Source organism: Abramis brama (assembly GCF_963993115.1).
Source record: "Abramis brama genome assembly, chromosome: 12".
Taxonomy (NCBI): Eukaryota; Metazoa; Chordata; class Actinopteri; order Cypriniformes; family Leuciscidae; genus Abramis; species Abramis brama.
This window is the reverse complement of record NC_139974.1, coordinates 25881663-25900846: the sequence shown is the minus strand read 5'-3', so window position 1 is coordinate 25900846 and position 19184 is coordinate 25881663. Positions and strand designations below refer to the sequence as shown.

Genomic DNA, 19184 nt, shown 5'->3' with positions numbered 1-19184 from the left:
TAGCATACTATTAAAAAAAAGAGTACATATTACGGAAATAATATACTTTAATATAGTATATATACGTAAGTGAAAGTGAATGTGATTATATTCAAATATTAAAATCAAAATAATATAAAAAAACAATGATTTAAAATGTACTTTAAAGCAAAACTTCTAATTTGACATTATTACAAAGAATTATAGTCATTAAGGATCATAGTCATGAAAGTGTACTCTCTTAGTGGCCTTTTATTTTTCATTATTATTTTATTATCTGCAAGTACAGTTTTTTTTTTTTTTTTTAAATATACTTTTAAGGTTTGACATATACTACAAGTGAACATTCTGTACAATTAAGCTCACTTCCTTTTCACACGGGTACCCTTACTGTAGTAAATACATTTTATTCTATGTTATTTATTCTATAGGCTATTAATTGGCTCCTGCTTACCCACAACACTAGGACAAGCTTTGAATAGATGGATGAATGTTTTATTAGTAGTAGAAGATACTGTGATCATCTACTTACCACTTCAATGACTATATACATATTGATTGACAGATGGTATAGGGGTTTACAGTGTAGCCAAGGTCCTCTAAGTCTGTAAGGGCACCAACATATTCATCCAAAACATAGACCTCTTTATAAACTGAATCAATAATTAATTGTACTTGTGTTCAGCATTCTGCAACAAATATCTTTTGGCTTTTCTAGACTATTTTATGTCGTAAAGAGAGCAGGAGGATATATCATTTCGAACAAAATCAGGCCAAAACTAACTTCTTTTAGAGTTTGTTTTGGAAGTTCGAAACAGCTTGCCAAAGCGAACTTTCCGTAAAAGTTTGCTTCAGCTGGTAAAAACCTTTGTACTACCATTGGTCCCTGGCAATTACTGTACATAATAGGTACTGTAGGTGTGCACGGTGCCTCTGCCTTCTATCACGTGGAAATCTTTTCGGCTTCATTTCTCCTGTTCAATCCATGGAGGTCAGACGTGACCCTCGAGTTAAAACATAAACATACTGGAGAGCTGCTGTATAGTAGAAAATGAAGTTATGCTTCTGATGAAACGAGACACTGACACTGTTTTTTAGCGCAATTTTCCAACGGACAAAATTGCAATTGTTAACTCATGATTTCTGTTCTGTCTGTGCGCACCAATCTTGCACTTCTATCTCCTCCTCAACCAGACCACCTAGAGACTTCGGGTTTTCGGCATTATGTTAAGGAAGGTCTAATCTCGGGAACGCACACAAAAAAAAAAAAAAAAAAAAAAAAAAACAATAAAAAGATTTACTATCTCTTAGTGTTGTGATCCCATGACGTCAGAAAATTGCGCTAAAACACTCACTGAGTTTTTATTACTTGTTATGTTTAATACGGTAAAGCTGCTTGATTTTAAGCAATCTATTGTATAAAGTGCTATAAAAATAAATGTGATGTGACTTTACCATAGTCATTTGTATTTACACCCTCGAAAAAAGGTACAAAAGCTGTCACTGGAAAAGTACCCTTCAAAAGGGTTCTAATATGTACCATTTAGGTACTAATATGTACACTTTTGGTACGTACCAATATGTACCTTTGAGGGAATAACATGCACTCTTTAGGTACAAAGGTGTACCTTTTGAAAAGGTACCGCCATAGTGACAGTTTTTGTACCTTTTTTACTGAGAGTGTACCGAAATGCAGAGATCGTCCAAACATATTGACGCTGCTATGATCAGATGCTTTTCTTATGCTTTATTAAAATAATGCTTGCTGTTTTCTCAGTTTTGTTGTGTTTATTTTATTGAGAGGAAAGCGTGCAGCACACATTTACATATTCATCTAAACATTGCTCTCATTGGTGTGGGTGGCATCAGATGTTTGTTAACAGTATATCGCTGCTCACATATTTCGAACTTCGTTTTACCCCTAAACGAAGAATGAAAAAGAACTTCGCCTTGAGTATATCGGGGCCTTAAGCAGGGCAGTGAGTGCCTGGGCCCTCCCCAGCTCCATAGTGCCCCACAATTTTCCCCACTGTAAATCTGTGGTGAAAAATGGAACTGCAGTGTGCTCTAATTGAAAGCAATTGGGGCAAATTTATTTTCACATTACATTACATAAACCTCACTCCGGACCAAGACAATATCAGTCCACTTTAGCTATGTGTATATTAGTCTGCATCAGGTCAGGAACTAGTTGGCATGTCTGTTCTTCCTATGTGGAGGAGCAAATCAAATTAATGAAAGTATAAATCATTTAGTATAAACATGCTCATGTGAATAGACTTTATGTAATTCTGTTATGTTTGTTCTAAGAATAGACATGATGACATTATTTTCCCCACTGGAATTCATCCACAACTAGTAATATTCTAAAACAACATTCTGAAGCAATAAATACTACATTAGGGCAATTCTAAGATAGCATTCGTGTGTACTTAAAGGGGTCCTATAATGCCCTTTTCACAAGATGTAAAATAAGTATCTGATGTTCCCAGAGTGTGTATGTGAAGTTTTAGCTCAGAATACCCTCAGATATTTTTATAGCATGTTAAAATTGTCACTTTTTGAGGGTTAGCAAAAACGCACCGTTTTTGTGTGTCCCTTTAAATTCAAATGAGCTGCTGCTTCCGGCAAAGAGGGTGGAGCTTCAAGAGCTGTGTGTGTTAGCAGCTCCAATTACCTCACGCAGACATGCACTGAAAATTTCAAAAACGTTTAGCCTTTTATTATGTTCAAACCGGAGTCGGACAAAGATGGAGAGACTCCAGAAGAAGTGACAACATGTAAAATGCAACAGCACATTTCTGAATGGTTAGTTGATGAATTTATGTAGCTTATGTGTAGTTAACTATCTTCTAGTCATTTATTAGCATATTCTGTCATAATAATCTATAAATCGCATTCCTGGGGACGGGGTTTATGTAAATTTTAGGGTTAGTGTGATGTCACTAACCCCTGAAGAAGCTCATTGTAGTCCCTACCAGCCATTTATTGTAGTCCTCAAAAAGCTATTTCTGTAAAAGACAATGGGCCCTGTCTTGCACCCAGCGCAACTGACTTTGTACACCGACGCATGTATCATTCCTATTTTGCACCCGCGCAAAGCACGCTTTTCCCTTCACAGAAGCACGTCGCTAAACTAGGGAATGAACTTGCGCTCCCTGGGCAGTTCAGCGCAAAAAAGGAGGCGTGTTCCGGCGCAAACGTTCCTTCATGCTATTTTGCAGGTTTAGAAAACAATTGCGCCACTAACCAGGAAAAAATAGTTTAAAGTCAGTGGTGCATGTTATTCATATGCTATTTTAAGGGCGCATGCTTGGCCATAATCAATGTAGCGTGTCGTGTGCACAGCACGCATACACTTTGATTCTCTCATCTACACAGAAGCAGCAGTTTTAATTTTTGCAAATCATACATTATTACGATAGACAGATAGATAGATAGATAGATAGATAGATAGATAGATAGATAGATAGATAGATAGACAATTTATTATAAAAGCATACATCTAGCTTACACATTTACCCAAATTATCATACGCCTGTTTAACCGAAGTTAATTTGGGTGGGTTTCTCCATTTCAATGTAACTTCTCTCTTTTACGGCCGTGACGAGAGCGTTGCTCTCCTCGGCTGTGAACCGCTCCTGGCGCGCGCCTGGCAAATCCGCCGTTACAATAGCAATCCGCTATGGAAAAAGCGCGTCTGCTCTTAAAGGGAATGTGAGATGACGCTCTGATTAGTTTATTTCACGTTACGCCCAAACCACACCTATGAATAATGAAGCTACTTCAGACCAACCCATTTTAGATTTGCGCCTGGCGCAAGAGTCATTTATCCCGCCGGGAAAATAGCAACAGCGCCCAAGACCCGCCCACAAAGTTACTTGCGCTTTGCGCTTGACACTTGCGTTTCAGATCGTTAAAATAGGGCCCAATATCTCCCTTTGCTTTGAACTTCGAGCATCGTAACTTTGCAGATGTTGTTTATGCTCAAACAGCAACATTACACACTAACTAAAGTTAAAAAAGTGAAATCATAATCAACCACCCCTTTAAAGCCTGTCAACATTAGTGCGCCACCCTCAGGCTGAATAACGCAAACTCTGCCAAAAGTGTTCTGCATGTGTTCAGCGATTAGAATATAAAGCTCACAAAATGTTTATCATAAACTAGCACTGAGACCCAGAATCTGCCCTACCTAAATTTACAGTCAGGAGCCGCTACTGATCTGTATGATAAAAAAGGAATAGTTAGAAGAACACAATAACTCCATAAAAGCTGGACATCTTGGTTCGTTTGTTATTATGTTCTTACTGAGTTTTTTTCCCCCTGTTGTAAAGTTTTCTTTCATCGAAGCAGAGACCAGGAGACAGTTGGGATCGCGTTCAACGGAAGTTATTCTTTATTGAGAACTCCGCTGTACGTTGCTGTAGAACTTCCAACATGATCTAACTCTAATACAGTATGCATTGTAGTTATATACATTCCAAGGGGGAGGGATTACATAGAGGTGGAGATTCTGAACAAAGCATGCAAATTAAGTATACAGGTTAAGGTAACAACCTAGACTGAGGGTCTGGCCCATCCTAATTCAATCAGCATAAGGCTCCAAGAGCCATTTGGGTCCGAAAGCCATTTGCAGAACAAAAGGTGAGATTCTCAGTGAATCATTCGTGTGCTAATCCCATCAGTCTGACAATAAGGAGAGAACAGAAATTGCAACTTTGCTGAGATCTTAACCTTAAAAGATTCTTTACCATGATGTTATGTACAGAAGCATATTTGAAATAGATTCTTAAATTTGTAACCCTTCACCCCTTAATCTTAATTTGTCATCTTCCATGTAGGTAATGTGGGTATGCAACCTGTGCCGAAAACAACAAGAAATCCTCACCAAGTCGGGAGCATGGTTCTACAGCGGTCCTGAGGGGTCCAGATCAGGGTCCCAAGCCAAAGTAAGGGGAGGCCCAGCAGGAGCAAACCAGGACCCTCTCAGAAACGGTTCAGGGGTCCCCTCAGACAGGTGAGAAGTTTATATTACTGCACATTGCTTGGCCTCGGACAATGTAAAATGTACGGGACTGATGCTGTCAGAAGGTTTTGTCTCAATGAGGAAGCTTTGTTAAAGGTTTTTTGGAGTGGACATTACTTAAGTGAAGTGTTTTTATTATTGATAATTCATAGGACAGAAAACCGTTTTTGTAATTGTAATTTTGTCTTGTAGAGAAATTAGCAAACCAGGATATGATTTTTTTTTCAGTTTCAGGATTTCTTCGCTATTTTCTCAGGACATGCATTTGATACCTGTAATGTATGGACATTTTATGTGCGGTAATTAAGAATCACACAGCAGCATTAATAAACAGGAAACTGTAAATGTTTGAGATCTTTAGGAGCATCTGTAAAATTCAAACATACAAATGTGCAACGCATTCTCATCCAGTACTATGACGCCTTGGGATGAGAACGGGCTGAAATGTGATAAGGGTTGTGCTATGTTTTAGCTTTTCATTATGGCTGGGAGAATGAGACCATTTTACCAGGCGCTCTGAGACACTTTAAATGATACCAAACATGTATATTTACTTTTTGTACACACTTCTTGTTAACATTGCATAGGTTTTTAGTGAGCTTTAAGTGTGGAGGAGAAGAGGGGGAGCAGGGGGAGATGATGAGACTGTAAAAGTGAGGTGTGAGCTGCACTGTGTGCTGCGTCTCGGATGTTGCTGTTACATATGGAAGAGAGAGTTCAAATGTTAATTCTCATGAGAGCCTTTTGTTTTCTCGAGGGGTAGCCCAGACTTGCTGGCACCCGCCTTACACTTGCATAGTAACAGTGCTTACAGCCTTCATGACTAGAACAGATATTTCACTACTAAGCTACACGCACGCAGCAATACCATCAGCTCTGGTCTGACTCGAAAAGTGGACTAGCGATCCCGTCAGACTCTTTCCAGCAGATCATTAAGGGTCTGTAAGTGGTCCAGGACCTAATGAGGAAAGTGCACTGACTACACAGGCCACATCACCATCAGATGGACTTGCACACATTGAGCTCAGATAGATAATGGTAATGATTGTAATCATTTTGACTGCTCAAAATTTTCAACAAATTATTCAGCCTATACTAGAGTAGTTGGAGTGAGACTCAGGGCGGAGTTGGAGGAAGTTCTGAATGAACTATTTTACAGCCTAATTGTTTGTACATATGTGTCAGATAGATTTCTTCCGCTGTTTCATTGACCATCCCTCCCATTGCTGTCCAGTTTCAACCAACCAGAAAAAAAAAATGCTAACAATAAAGGCTTGTTCACAGCAAGGATAATAACTACACAGTTTTAATAATAATTCTAATTCTATGAGAATAGGGAAGTCCACACCACATCAATAAACAATAACGTCACAGAGAAACTATATCATTGGAATCACTTTCAGAATGATTTTTTCCCGCTGACGATTGATAAAAAACATTGACAGCTAATCAGAATCCATCCTGCTTTAAAGAGCTCAAGGCAAGCATGACAAAACTACAGCGCATGCTTATAATAAACAGAACTTTATTTTGCACTAGTGTGGACTCTAATATCGTTCTTGGCGTGAACGGGCCTTTAAAATGCCAATGACTGTTTTTTTTTCATAATTTTTGTCACTTTCTAGAGTACTAAACTACTATTTTTGTCAAGTACTAGAGTACTGTGATGCTTGAGTGATGATCCCTTGTCTGCATGCAACGGAAGTTGCAATTAGACTTTTCTTCCCCATTGTGTATCTGAGTTAAACGACTTCTTGAACAAGAAAGATTAAGGGCGGAATTAGATTTTGACCATCGTGAATTAGACCTGAATTGCCAAGTGCATACAGGATTTTCGGTTTCCGTTTCAGCCCAGAATTTTCATTTCGGTGCATCCCTATTTTCAACTACACAATATAATTTCTGTGTTACAATAATTCAAATTATTACAGAAGTACTGGGATAAAGGTTTATAGTTCGGATGTAAACTCTGATGTCTACGGTTGCGATCAACATAGAGTTGTTAATTTAAGAGATTCATTCAGAAACGCTGATTCATTCAGCAATGAAAGTCAAGTCACCTTCATTTATATAGCGCTTTTAACAATATGAATTGTTTCAAAGCAGATTTACAGTGATAATAGGAAATTACAGTAACAGAGATTGTTTTGGCTTTACAGCAGCTCTAGAATAAAGTTATTGTCCAGCTAAAGTTAGTTTTGATTGATTGATTCACTTCCGTTGCAAAGATCATTAGTTATTAACTTAGGGGCTGCTAGCACGACATTGTTCTAACAGAAACGCGCTCCGGCTGCCCATCCGCACAAAACAGTGCCTGGTGGCTCGAGAACGCACTCCCAGAAATAGGTTCCAAGGTGCAAACAATTATCAGTTATCGCTGCGCAAGCCTGTGCAACCTCTGCACAAACACTGACGTCTAAGTGAGCCATTGTATTAGTCACTCAAACTGATTTTTCTAAATTCAAATAAATAAAAAAATCTTGTCAGAACTGTAAATTACGTTATTTTGTTTAGATGTCTATTCAGAATCATGGAAGAATCGTGATTTCTATTTTAAACAAAAAAAATATTATTCAGATTCTTGTAGCTGGTTGGATGGATGTTGTGATCTCATGTGGGTGACAAGTTGTCCCGCCCTCGCGCCACGAAACACGAAGAGATGTCTTTGCGTAGGGAGGGTAAGATATTTTGATTAAATCGGTCCTATTATGCCCTTTTACGCAGTGTTGATTTTGTTTTTGGGGTGTACAACATGTTTTCATGCTCTATTGTTCAAAAAGTGCATTATTCACAAATTTTACATTATTACAGCTCCTCTCTCCCCAGTCTGGTTGAATGCTTCGTTTTCGATGAAGCCCCTCCTTCCAAAATACAAAATGTGCTGTGATTGGTTAGCTGGCCCAATGTGTTGTGATTGGCATGCTTTGGCGTGTGTTCGGGAAATATCGTGCCTCTTCATAACCGCAAGCTCTACTCAGATATAAATATTAACAATGGCATCAATTTCAAACCATTATGAGCCTGATTCAGACCCTGACAATGTTAACGAACAAGAGGATTGTGCTGAACGGATTTCAAGCACAGACTTTGCAAGCATGGATTTCACAGGATGTTTCAGAGTGGTATATTTTTTTTGTGTGCAATTTTGTAATAGATACGATGTTAATCACCGTTTAATCATATTTGTCAGAAAACTATGGTGATACAAACAGTAATCGATCACAAAATCATATAATTTTCCTAAGGGGCGGTGAACAGTCTTACAAAAGCAAGAACTTAAAAAAGCTAAAGTAAACACTATATCAATACTGTTAGTTAGCAGGCTAGCGGAGGCAAAGCTTTGCTCTTCGTTTACATCTATCATAGCAACTACGTAAAGCTTATAATTGGAACTGTTAATGGAAAACACAACTACAAATAATAAGACATACTTACAAGTTGTAATCCATAAACAACAGATTGTTCTGACAAATGGGAATGGCTTTGTGCTTATAGCCTGCATTTTACTGCATTTCTCCGTAAAATTTGCAGAGCACAGACAAACGTTGAGGTTAGAATGTTCAGGAACAGTGTGAAATAAATTTTTACCTCTCTAAGTTCATCAGCTTTAGGACAAACTTTTTTCCGGGGTGTAAAAAAACAGCGACAACAGCTCTTCCTCTTCTCTAAAGCAGTCAAACATGGCCTCACCCACTCTTGGTGCGTTCAAGTCATCTCGTATAGATCGTATTTATGAGTTGAACGCACTTGAACGCCACCACAATGTCGTAAATACCAGTGGGGAGCTCGGGATTTTCTCTAAGCTCCGATCTTTACGAGTTGGGGGCGTGTCAGTGATAAACATGGCGGAATACACAATACGTAAAGGTATTTAGCTTTGATATTGTCAGGCTTTTCTATTAACAGCTCAGTTAGCTAATCGCCAACACAGAATATGATAGTATTATAATATAACAATGCAACATGTAACGATGTGTTGGCAGTGGCTTCATAAATTAATTAAAAACATAAAAATACAAAGTACACCTGATGCACATTTCTTTGTTCTTCATTTTCTAGAACAAGAGTTTAAGAACCATGTTGTTTATGCTCAAACAGCAACATTACACACTAACTAAAGTTAAAAAAGTGAAATCAAATCAAGGACCCCTTTAAAGATTACAAAAGCACATGAATTTAAAAAAAGTCACTGATCATTTATACTAAAACTGCAATATTTCTTTAAATAAACCAAGAATTGTCCATTTTGGTGACTAATGATTTTAGCGATGATGATAGCTCTTATAATGATAATGACAGGGAGATAGAGAAATTAATGACAATGTTAGAGAAAATGTCCTGTAAAATGTGGTTAAAGATTTCAGCAGCACCGAAAAACATTAGAAAGGAAAATAAAATATACTCACGTGACGTCTCAGAACGCTAAAGGAGATTCGATTCGCCAAGTAGCCTACGAAACGCCCTCAGGTTGCCAATCCTCTTTAAATGGCCAATCACTTCTTAGAAAGTGACCTTTAACGGGCATCGATGAGGTAAAAGATAAAATACGAAATAATATACGAGATACGATATAAAACAAGTTGCATAGCTATAGGCCTATCACTCGTGCACTGTAGAGCGCGCGCTGCTCCAGTGCTTTGAGCGTCTGCTGAAACAGACTCCAGCAGTGGCTGTGTCTGAAAACCTAGTAAGCTGACTGCTTAGACAGCATATTAGGGTAGGCTATCATATGCACTAAAATATGTCTAAAAATGCTCACTTGTTTTTGCCTCTCACTCTCTGTACTTCTCCCGAGAGCTCACTGTATCAGAACGCCGTGTTCACTCTCCCGTTTGCGCATCTCTTACAGAAACGAGCAGCCAGTGCGAGCGCGTCAAGAATGATGTGTGAGAGAGAGAGTCAGGAATGATGTGTGAGAGAGAGTCTGTGCTGCTCCAGTTCGTCTGATTCTCCGAGGCGAGACGGTGGCGCATGGACGCAGCTCCAGATATTCCAGCCGGTAAAAATGCAGCGCTGTTTTTCTCTCTCTCTGGCACGCCGTCAGAAAGAATCCATCCCCCGCTCCCAGCAGCCGCAGCACCTCAGGACTGGAGCATGAAGCGCACATCCATCAGATCTCCGGGAAAATATGGGACTTGATCGACACGGCAGCGCGTCGGATGTAGCGGTCGCGGGGTTGTGGGTGTGCTGTTGTTGTTTCCTCAAGTGAAAGACTACTGGGTTCGGATAGGGAGGAGGGGGCAGGTGAAAATGCAATTTGGGACATTGCGACAGTTCTGTAGCTCGTTTCTATCGCATTTTAAGCCACCCCAGAACATCTCGAAGCCAGAGCTGTTGGGACAGGCGCGGAACGGCAGGTGAGGCGATCGATACCCGCTCACCGATCATCACACAAGAGCTAAACGAATACAGAAATACAGCACCAGGACATCCATCTATAGATTAACATGCTGAAGAATCCCGTGGGTTTTGAACTTACGCTGCTGTTTATCGCTTAAAATTCGCATGGGTGTTTTATAACGGTAACTGCGCCTCCGTGCATAAGATAATATGGGAACACTCTTTATTACAGTGCCCGTTAATCACTGCATGTAAATGCAATTAATTAAATTACAATAATAATAATAATGCACCTACTAACAAGTATATTTACAAGTTGTGCCAGGAAATACTTGCAATTGATTTAGTATTATTAGACTACTCAATGCACTGTGAAAAAGTAAAAAAAAAAACAAACAAAAAAAAAAACATGCAGTTATTACCCTAACTAGCTGTTTCTACCTGATCTGACTTTTAAAAATGACTTAATGTAGCTTAATGTAGCCAATTTTATTCAGTCATATTTCATAATATTCTAAGTAAATAATCACTTAGATAACATAAATGTAAAAAAGTGTATGTAACATGAGCACTAATGCATAGTAAAGGAGTGATGGAATGTTTTTGCCAGTGCACTTTGCATTTATATATTTTTTAAACCGTTCTGTTTATTTTACCACTTTCACATGCAAATCCCAGCTGGGATCGTAGCATCTTGGATTTAGGACATTGGGACATTGTCAGGTTTTACTTTTGTCCCTTTCATAAATTGGTTAGATGGTTATAGGGAAAATTAGCATCTAAATGCCTCCTTCTGTAAATTTCTATATAGATCTATAGTGAGAGATATATTGCTTTTTTTGCTGATTCTTTGTTGGAGCAGGTTTGAGACTTTCTTTATTACGCTAATTTAGACTATGAGGAGCCTTGAGCTATTTATAACTCAAGCACAATAACATAAATGTCCTAGTGAGTCATTCAGTAAAGTCATGATTTATTATGCAATGTTATGGCATACCTGAAACACTGAATATGGATTGTATCATAATACAAACAGCATATTCTCATTCACAAAATACAGACTACAGCACAGAGTCATGGTTTCGTAGGCGGGTTTAACCATGAGCGCCTTTCACAAGTGTCTTGTGTTCACAGGACCATCTTGTTAAAGTAACACTTTGTCATGTGCATGTGTCATCTGCTTATAAAGTCTGAAGAAAATGAAAAAGAATTACATTGCAGCAACATGCAACGTCAAATTAACACAAATATTATTTAGGCTAATCTTGAGTGTTTGCACTAGTGCTTAAAATTGTATGGCTATGCACAGTTTGGATGTGTTGAAGGCATCATATTTTTACTTCAAGCATTATAATTTTATTTAAGTAATGTGACATTTCTGAGTGAAAATATAGGGAGGGACTAGATTTTATCCTCCAGGAACTGACTGGATTGTGCAAAGTGGTCTCTGACAGATAGTTGGAGAGGAGGGGTTGAAAAATAAGAGGCATTAGTGATTTCAGCCATTGAGTAAAAGTGTTATTACATTTTGATAAAAAAATGATCATGGCAAGTATTATTGTTCTTTGGAGTAGCATACATTGATTAATAATTTTTTTTTAGGAAAGTAAATAGGGTCAGTATTGAGTTAATGTTGACTTTATGACTATCTTCTTTTTTACTAGATGATAGGTTTAGATGGGGAGGGAATGATGATACATGTATCTGTTTGAATTTCTATTAATTTATTTTTCTGTTATTAATAAATCAGAATTTTTAGCTATTTTTGTGGTGGTTTATTCAGAGGTTATCTTTGTTTACTTAGTTCACCTTTAAGATATTTTATCTGTCACCCAAAAATCATTTCACTTATGGTGCATAATGTTTTCTGATACATAAGTTATGCATTGGCAACATTACAGACTTTAATGCAGTCAGCTGCGACATGCTATCTAGTAACAGTGTGACTCCCAGAGTTAGTGAATTGTGAATGAGTTTGTGTGTGATGATGATGATGATGATGAGATCCTCACTGCATGTTTATTCATCTGCTTTAAAATTAGCATTTGTATCTTATTTAAAAAAACAAACAAAACAAAAACAAAGATGCTGAATCATATTATCTGCCATTTGTGTTATTATTATTATTATTATCATCATCATCATCATCCATATATGCTTAGTTTGTTAGTTACATTCATGGAATTCAATATTTGGCACATAAAGGTTATTTACTTTTAGAAATTTAACAGTCGTGTAAATAATGTAAAGTAAATCTGCTGTGATACACTGTAAAAAATTCCTGTAAATGTACATGAAAATTTAAGCAAAATGCTGTTTTCATGTAATAACTGTAAGTTACCGTTTTTGCAATGCATTATGGGAGAACTTGGTTGCTTCAAATTGCGTGTTGACCAGCAACAGTATGACACTGTTATTTAACAGTATAATACTATATTTTTCTATGCACAGGTGAGTTTAGGAAGACATTAGTTTATCTGCACAAGGTCATTTTGCAGCTCTGCCTAGTAGGCTATTATTTTATATGTAAACTACCTATTACTTAGCCTGGTTAAAACCAGACCATTCTCAGTAGTAACTGAGTTATGGTCTGGCAAAGCTCCATAGACAAATCATTTCCAAAGGGGCGTCACCAACGGACGTCGCTCAAATGCCTCTGGGCGCAGTTGGATAGACCTAAATCCAATCAGAGCGATCGTCATCGTGTAAAGCGATATGCTGCGTCCCAGTTTGCCTAAGTTACACTATGCCATAAAAGTATGTAGCCTACTCTTTTTGTGAAGAAAAGGTATTTACTTTTGAATGTGTAGCAAAAAAGTAGGCAAGCTTTGGGACATACTACTTCGTCATATTTTTCGGACGGATCTGTCGCGTGCATCCTGTCACTTAAACTGCCCTGTCAATCATCGTGTCACAGTTAAAAAATCCTCTATTAAATCTAATTTAATTTCCTACCGTTTCAGAAAGAAATGTAGTAGCACGTTCATCTGCCAGTGGGTCTTTTATGGAGACTGTCCTCATGTGTTTGCAATTTGAATATAATGCATTTAAAAGTTGAACGGACAACGCTCAAATGCCTCTGGGCGCAATTGGATAGACCTAAAACCAATCAGAGCGATCGTCATTGTGTAAAGCCCGCCTCAACGTTTCTGACTGGTGCCGCGATTTCGACGGCATGGAAATGGGCTTGAATGAGCTCTTTGCCAGACTACTTCTCGAGCAAATCTGAATTTGCCGGAAGTTGTCTGGGTTTTCCCAGGCTACCTATTACTTTAAAATATTACATATTAAGCATCTAGTGATGTTTTTGTGATTTGAATCGGACGACTTTGTTTTAATCCGGAAGATACCACAGGAATGTGAGCCCATTGTACAGACTGTCATCACATCACATTCAAACAGGTAAGCAACTTTTATTCAACTTGCACATTTTCCTTAACTTATCCGAGTAAAAATCTTTTAGATTTTAAAAGATTAAAAGATTTTTTTTTATCTCTCGTTAGCATACACTCAGACTGCATTTGGTTTGCATTTGCTACCGTCATGCACAGTTTATATGCAACGGACACATGTCCCAATCTTTATCGAAGCAAAAGATAGGTGAGGTGTGATCAAAATTCATAAATCTTGTGTGATTACTGTGAACGTGTGTTCAAACCGCTGCAGAAATAGCAGCATAACAGATGGATGGACGGAATGTCAATAATTTTTTTTAGGTATCTCTTCTTTACATTTTGTTTTCATTGTCATTGTAGTTAAACTCCTGAAGGCTAACTTTGTAGAGAAGCAAGGACTCATTTCATCAGGAGTTTAAATCTGCATAAGAGTAAATGAGAAAATTATAATTTTTACATAAACCATTCATATTCTGAATATGTTAGGCCTACTGCCTCTGTAGAATATAAGCAACAAGTAGCACATTAAGTTTTTAATGTTTTATTTGCAGATACTGTCAGTCATCTTAAATTGTTTTCTTTACCAATAGATGTCTGCCAAACCTGCTGACCTTGAGAAAATGCTTGCCTGTGTCTCCTTGTTTGATCCTTCTTGGTAAGTATATCATATTAGACATGTCTGCATTTTGTTCAAGTTCAAACTCCAGACTGACACATAACTTTCGTTTATCAGTAGAAGATCCACATTTATGTGCCTCATGCTAGAATCTACTGACTATAAATGTACTCTGTATGACCTCTGCAGTTAATTCCAAGTCTTCAGGGAAATATCCAGTAGTTTTTGGTGAATTTTTTAGATTATCAAAATTATACACTGCAAATCATTTTAACGGAAAATTTTCTCCTCTTATTTTTCAGATACTTTATTGGAATAAATACGGAAAAGAGGACCAAAGCTGCACAGAGAAAAGAGGTGTGTAAAAATAACTGGGAAAACTGTGCAGAAAAAGACTTTAACCATCAGTCCAAAAGTATAAAATGCTGATATATATTTTATAAACAATTTGTTTTGATATAAAATAATTGGCTAGTGTTCACTGAAGCCTGACTTAAGAGTATATTTGTATTTTATGAACAGGTTATGTATGTATGTATATATGTATGTAATTATGTATGCCTGTTTTTAAAGTCTATCTAATGTTGTATGAGAATAAATCTAAAAGTTGATCTAGTGTTGTGTTGTTCTCTTTTGTAATCCACATAACAGAAAATGGAATATTACTTAAAGGTATTAGCTTTAATAAAAGCATGTTTTAAGGTCATCTTTTGTTTGAGCCATTTGTTTGCAAGCAATTGTCAGTGTGTTATTTATCTTAGAATGCAAATTTTAAATGGTCAGATTCTAGTAGTGTTACAATGTAAAGATCACATTTTAGAGTACTTTAATACACTTTATAGTAATACACAGTTTATGTAGATTACAGCAGGAACACTAATTTAACAATATAATGGCAGCTGAACATCTGACAGTATTATAGTGTGCAGCCTATATTTTCTACAGCACAGTACTGTAATATTTTTTACAGTAATAAACTGTTGCTTCAGATTACAGCATTCTACAGGTAAATCTAGCTGCCTGTAGTTTACTGTAAATTAACGGGGACATTTTTTACAGTGAATATAGCCTACTGTATAGCAGAATTTGTATGGTCGCACTGCGCTGTATATCCCGTCACACCGCCTAGCCCTTTTTACAATTCAGGCTTTTATTTGCAAAAGCCTTATACCCACTTAGTAGCAACCCATATCTCAATGGACCAAATCATTTTGTTGTATCCCCGGTCTCTGCACTAATGCTGTTGATATTGTATTTGAGTGGTGGGCTACAGAAATGGAATCTGACTCCCTCAAATGTCTTAATAAATTGCCGGCCACATTTCGGCCTCTTTCACTCTGGCTGATTTACTCCCTCAATCATTGATTATTTAGAAGCTGTATTTTCTCTAGTGTACTCTCTTCCCAAAAGCACTCGCTCTGAATCAGTCAGTCCTTGTGCGCCAGCTCCTTTTAATGGAAATCCAAACTGATCGATGGACAGTCAGAGCAGCCCATCCCGTTGCGGGCTGGAGCTGTTATAATGTTGGACTTCGATGTTTCTCTCTTTTCAAGTGGTGGAAAGTCAAAAGAGGTGCAGTGCCACTGATGCAAGTAAATATGCTTATTTTGTATCATACTGTATGTCAAGTGAGGTACGTTTTAGATTATATATTGCATATATACACTACCTTTCAAAAGTTTGTTAATATTTTTTAATATTTAAAGTCTCTATTATTTGATGAATAAAGATGTAACACTTTTTACTGTCACATTTGACCAGTTTAATACGGCCTTGATGAATAAAAGTATTAATTACTTTAAAAAAATTGTACTGTCCCCAAACATTTAAACAATAATATTATAGTGTATTTACAACCCAAAATAAAAAGCTGTGTTTTCTTGGTTACATTATAGTATCTATTGTAACATTACCCATTCTTGTAACACTTTACAATAAGGTTTCCTTTGTTAACATTAGTTAATGTATTAACTAACATAAACTAACCATGACCAATTCATTTGTTACTGTATTTGTTCATATTTGTTAACGTTAGTTAATACAAATACAGCTGTTAATTTGTTGATTTTGTTTGTTCATGTTACTTCACAGTGCATAATGTTGACAAATACAACTACTGATTTTAATCATGTATTAATAGTAAATGTTGAAATTAACATTAAAGGGTTAGTTCACCCAAAAATGAAAATTCTGTCAGTAATTACTCACCCTCATGTTGTTCCAACCCCGTAAGACCTTCGTTCATCTTTGGAACACAAATTAAGATATTTTTGATTAAATCTGAGAGCTGTCTCACTCCTCCATAGGCTTCTAAGACATTATAACTTGCTGGCCCAGAAAATGTATTAAAGACATCGTTAATATAGTCCAAGTGACTACAGTGGCTCAATCTTAAGTTTATAAAGTGACGAGAATACTTTTTGTGCGCAAAAAACAACAACAAAAATAACGACTTTATTCCACTTTACATTTCCTTCTCTCTGGGCCTCGAGTTAGTTCACGTAGTGTTTAGCGCACAAAAAGTATTCTCGTCACTTTATAAACTTAAGATTGAGCCACTGTAGTCACTTGGACTATATTAACGATGTCTTTAATACATTTTCTGGGCCAGCAAGTTATAATGTCTTAGAAGCCTATGGAGGAGTGATCCAGCTCTCAGATTTAATAAAAAAATATCTTAATTTGTGTTCCAAAGATTAACAAAGGTCTTACAGGGTTGGAACAACATGAGGGTGAGTAATGACTGACAGAATTTTCATTTTTGGGTGAACTAACCCTTTAACAAAGATTAATAAATGCTGTAGAAGTGCAGTTCATGTTACTAATGTAGTTATTACAGTTAACTAATGAAACCTTATAGTAAAGTGTTACCACTATTTTTATTACATACTATAATGCTTATCATATTGTTAATTACTATTTATGCAAATACTTTAAAATGTTGTAAGACAATTCTAGCGTACAATGTTTGTACAGACCCTTGGATTAAAACCCTGCCTAATAAATGATTTTAAATGATTATAGTGAAATGTTTATTCATTCATTTAAGTGCTTTATCTAGGAAGTTCTGCAGACAGTGTAAATGAAACTGGATTTTTATATTTTCCTAAAAAGTGTGTGAGTGGTTCTTATCTGTGCAAAACTCACAGGCAGAATGCTAGGGTGCTGTGGGTGTTTGCAGAGGTGTTGCTAAAAAAGGCTGTTGTATGTGGTTTGTAAGGTGTTCTGAATGGTTTATAGAGTTACTATGCAGTCGCCATGGTGTTCTAGGTACATTGCTAGGTGGTTGCTTACTGGCCCATCAAATAATAGACCACCCGCAAGTAGAGCTGGGCGATATGGCCAAAAATATTATCACAATATGTATTTACCATTAATGGGGAAGGAAATGCTTTCCACGTATTTGTTAGAAATTAATCTAAACTTGCTTGTTAAACTCCACAGAGTTGCTACCTTTTAATTTAGAGCACCTTTAACATTCACAAACGAGCTATATTACACACTGTATGAAAGGTAATATTCGAAAAAGCATAATTGGGGCACTTTAATTAACTTGCTGACTGTACTTAAGCTGTTGGACAGTTGATAAAACCCTTTCAGAAAAGTTGCATCTTTAGATTATGATTATTCGATTTGCCATGCGAGCAACCCACAGTTTTGCCTTTGAAAATATGTTTTGCACATCAAAAACTGGAATATCGCACAAAATACTGTTTCCATTACACGTGTTCAAGAACACAAAATCTTCGCTTTCTAGAAAACTGGCACAAAATATCAGCATTAAAATAATAAAAAGTTGCTGCAATCAGGGAAGCTTGTGACTTTTTAATACATAATACCTACATAATAAATGACTTGACCCTCAGAGTGCGCAGATAAAACACAATAAAACGCAGTCATGTTATTCTGCATTCAGAGGCAGATACCTGATATTTGGGAATGCAATCGTGTGAGACAGCATTGTGTGCAATTTTTAAGATTTTATGCGCATGTTGGCTTTTTCTTCCAGTGTTCTTAATGCGATATCTCAAAGTTCACATAAAAATACATGAATGGAAACATAGCTAAGCTTATGGGATTTTTCCGCTATTTTAATTTGCTGCCTACCAGGAAAAGAAGTCACTTGGAAAAGTTATAGCATACCTTTCCTCAATGAGCCACATGATTTGAGGCATCATTCATTTCAAAATTCTGTGGGGTGAGTTATAGCAATAACAATAGTGAGCGTTGCCTTATCAAGCAGCACTAATAAGGTCAGGGCAGATGTAATAGACAAGCTGAAGATAAATCAAGGGTTGGAGTTTGGTGATGTTTTATTGATCCTTAAACTGAGGTTAAATTTAAATGATGCCATTTAGCTGGCAGGATATTTGTCCTAATAAGATCATTGATTGGGAGATTAACAGCATTGTGCGTCTATTGAGTGAATCCCATCAATAAGAGATCATTTTTGAGCCTCTGTCACGGTCATTGTAACAATACGTAGCCCTTAAAGAACCGACGACACTGTTTGGAACCTGCTCCTACAACATTGTGCTTGTAGCATTAAAGTATTAGTTCACTTCAAAATGAAAATTGTCATTTACTCACCTCAAGTTGTTTCAAACCTGTATGAATTTCTTTCTTCTGCTGAACACAAAAGAAGATATTTTGAAGAATGTCGGTAACCAAACAGTTGATGGGCCCTGTTGACTTCCATAGTATTTTCTTTTCAACTGTCTGGTTACTGACATTCTTCAAAACATCTTCCTTTGTGTTCAGCAGAAGAAATAACTTCATACAGGTTTGAAACAACTTGAGGGTGAGTAAATGATGACAGAATTTT

At 37.0% G+C, this 19184-nt stretch overlaps 1 protein-coding gene across 29 annotated transcripts in view; it reads left to right on the top strand.

Moving 5' to 3' along the window:
- The window catches only part of rims2b (regulating synaptic membrane exocytosis 2b), a 167831-nt gene that overhangs the window by 40735 nt on the left and 107912 nt on the right, over positions 1–19184 (top strand). For all 29 annotated transcript variants that reach the window (XM_084130401.1, XM_084130384.1, XM_084130402.1 and 26 more), the window contains one exon: positions 4824–4999. In XM_084130401.1, the coding sequence (XP_083986527.1) occupies positions 4824–4999 (176 nt within the window). The remainder of the gene's footprint in view (positions 1–4823; positions 5000–19184) is intronic.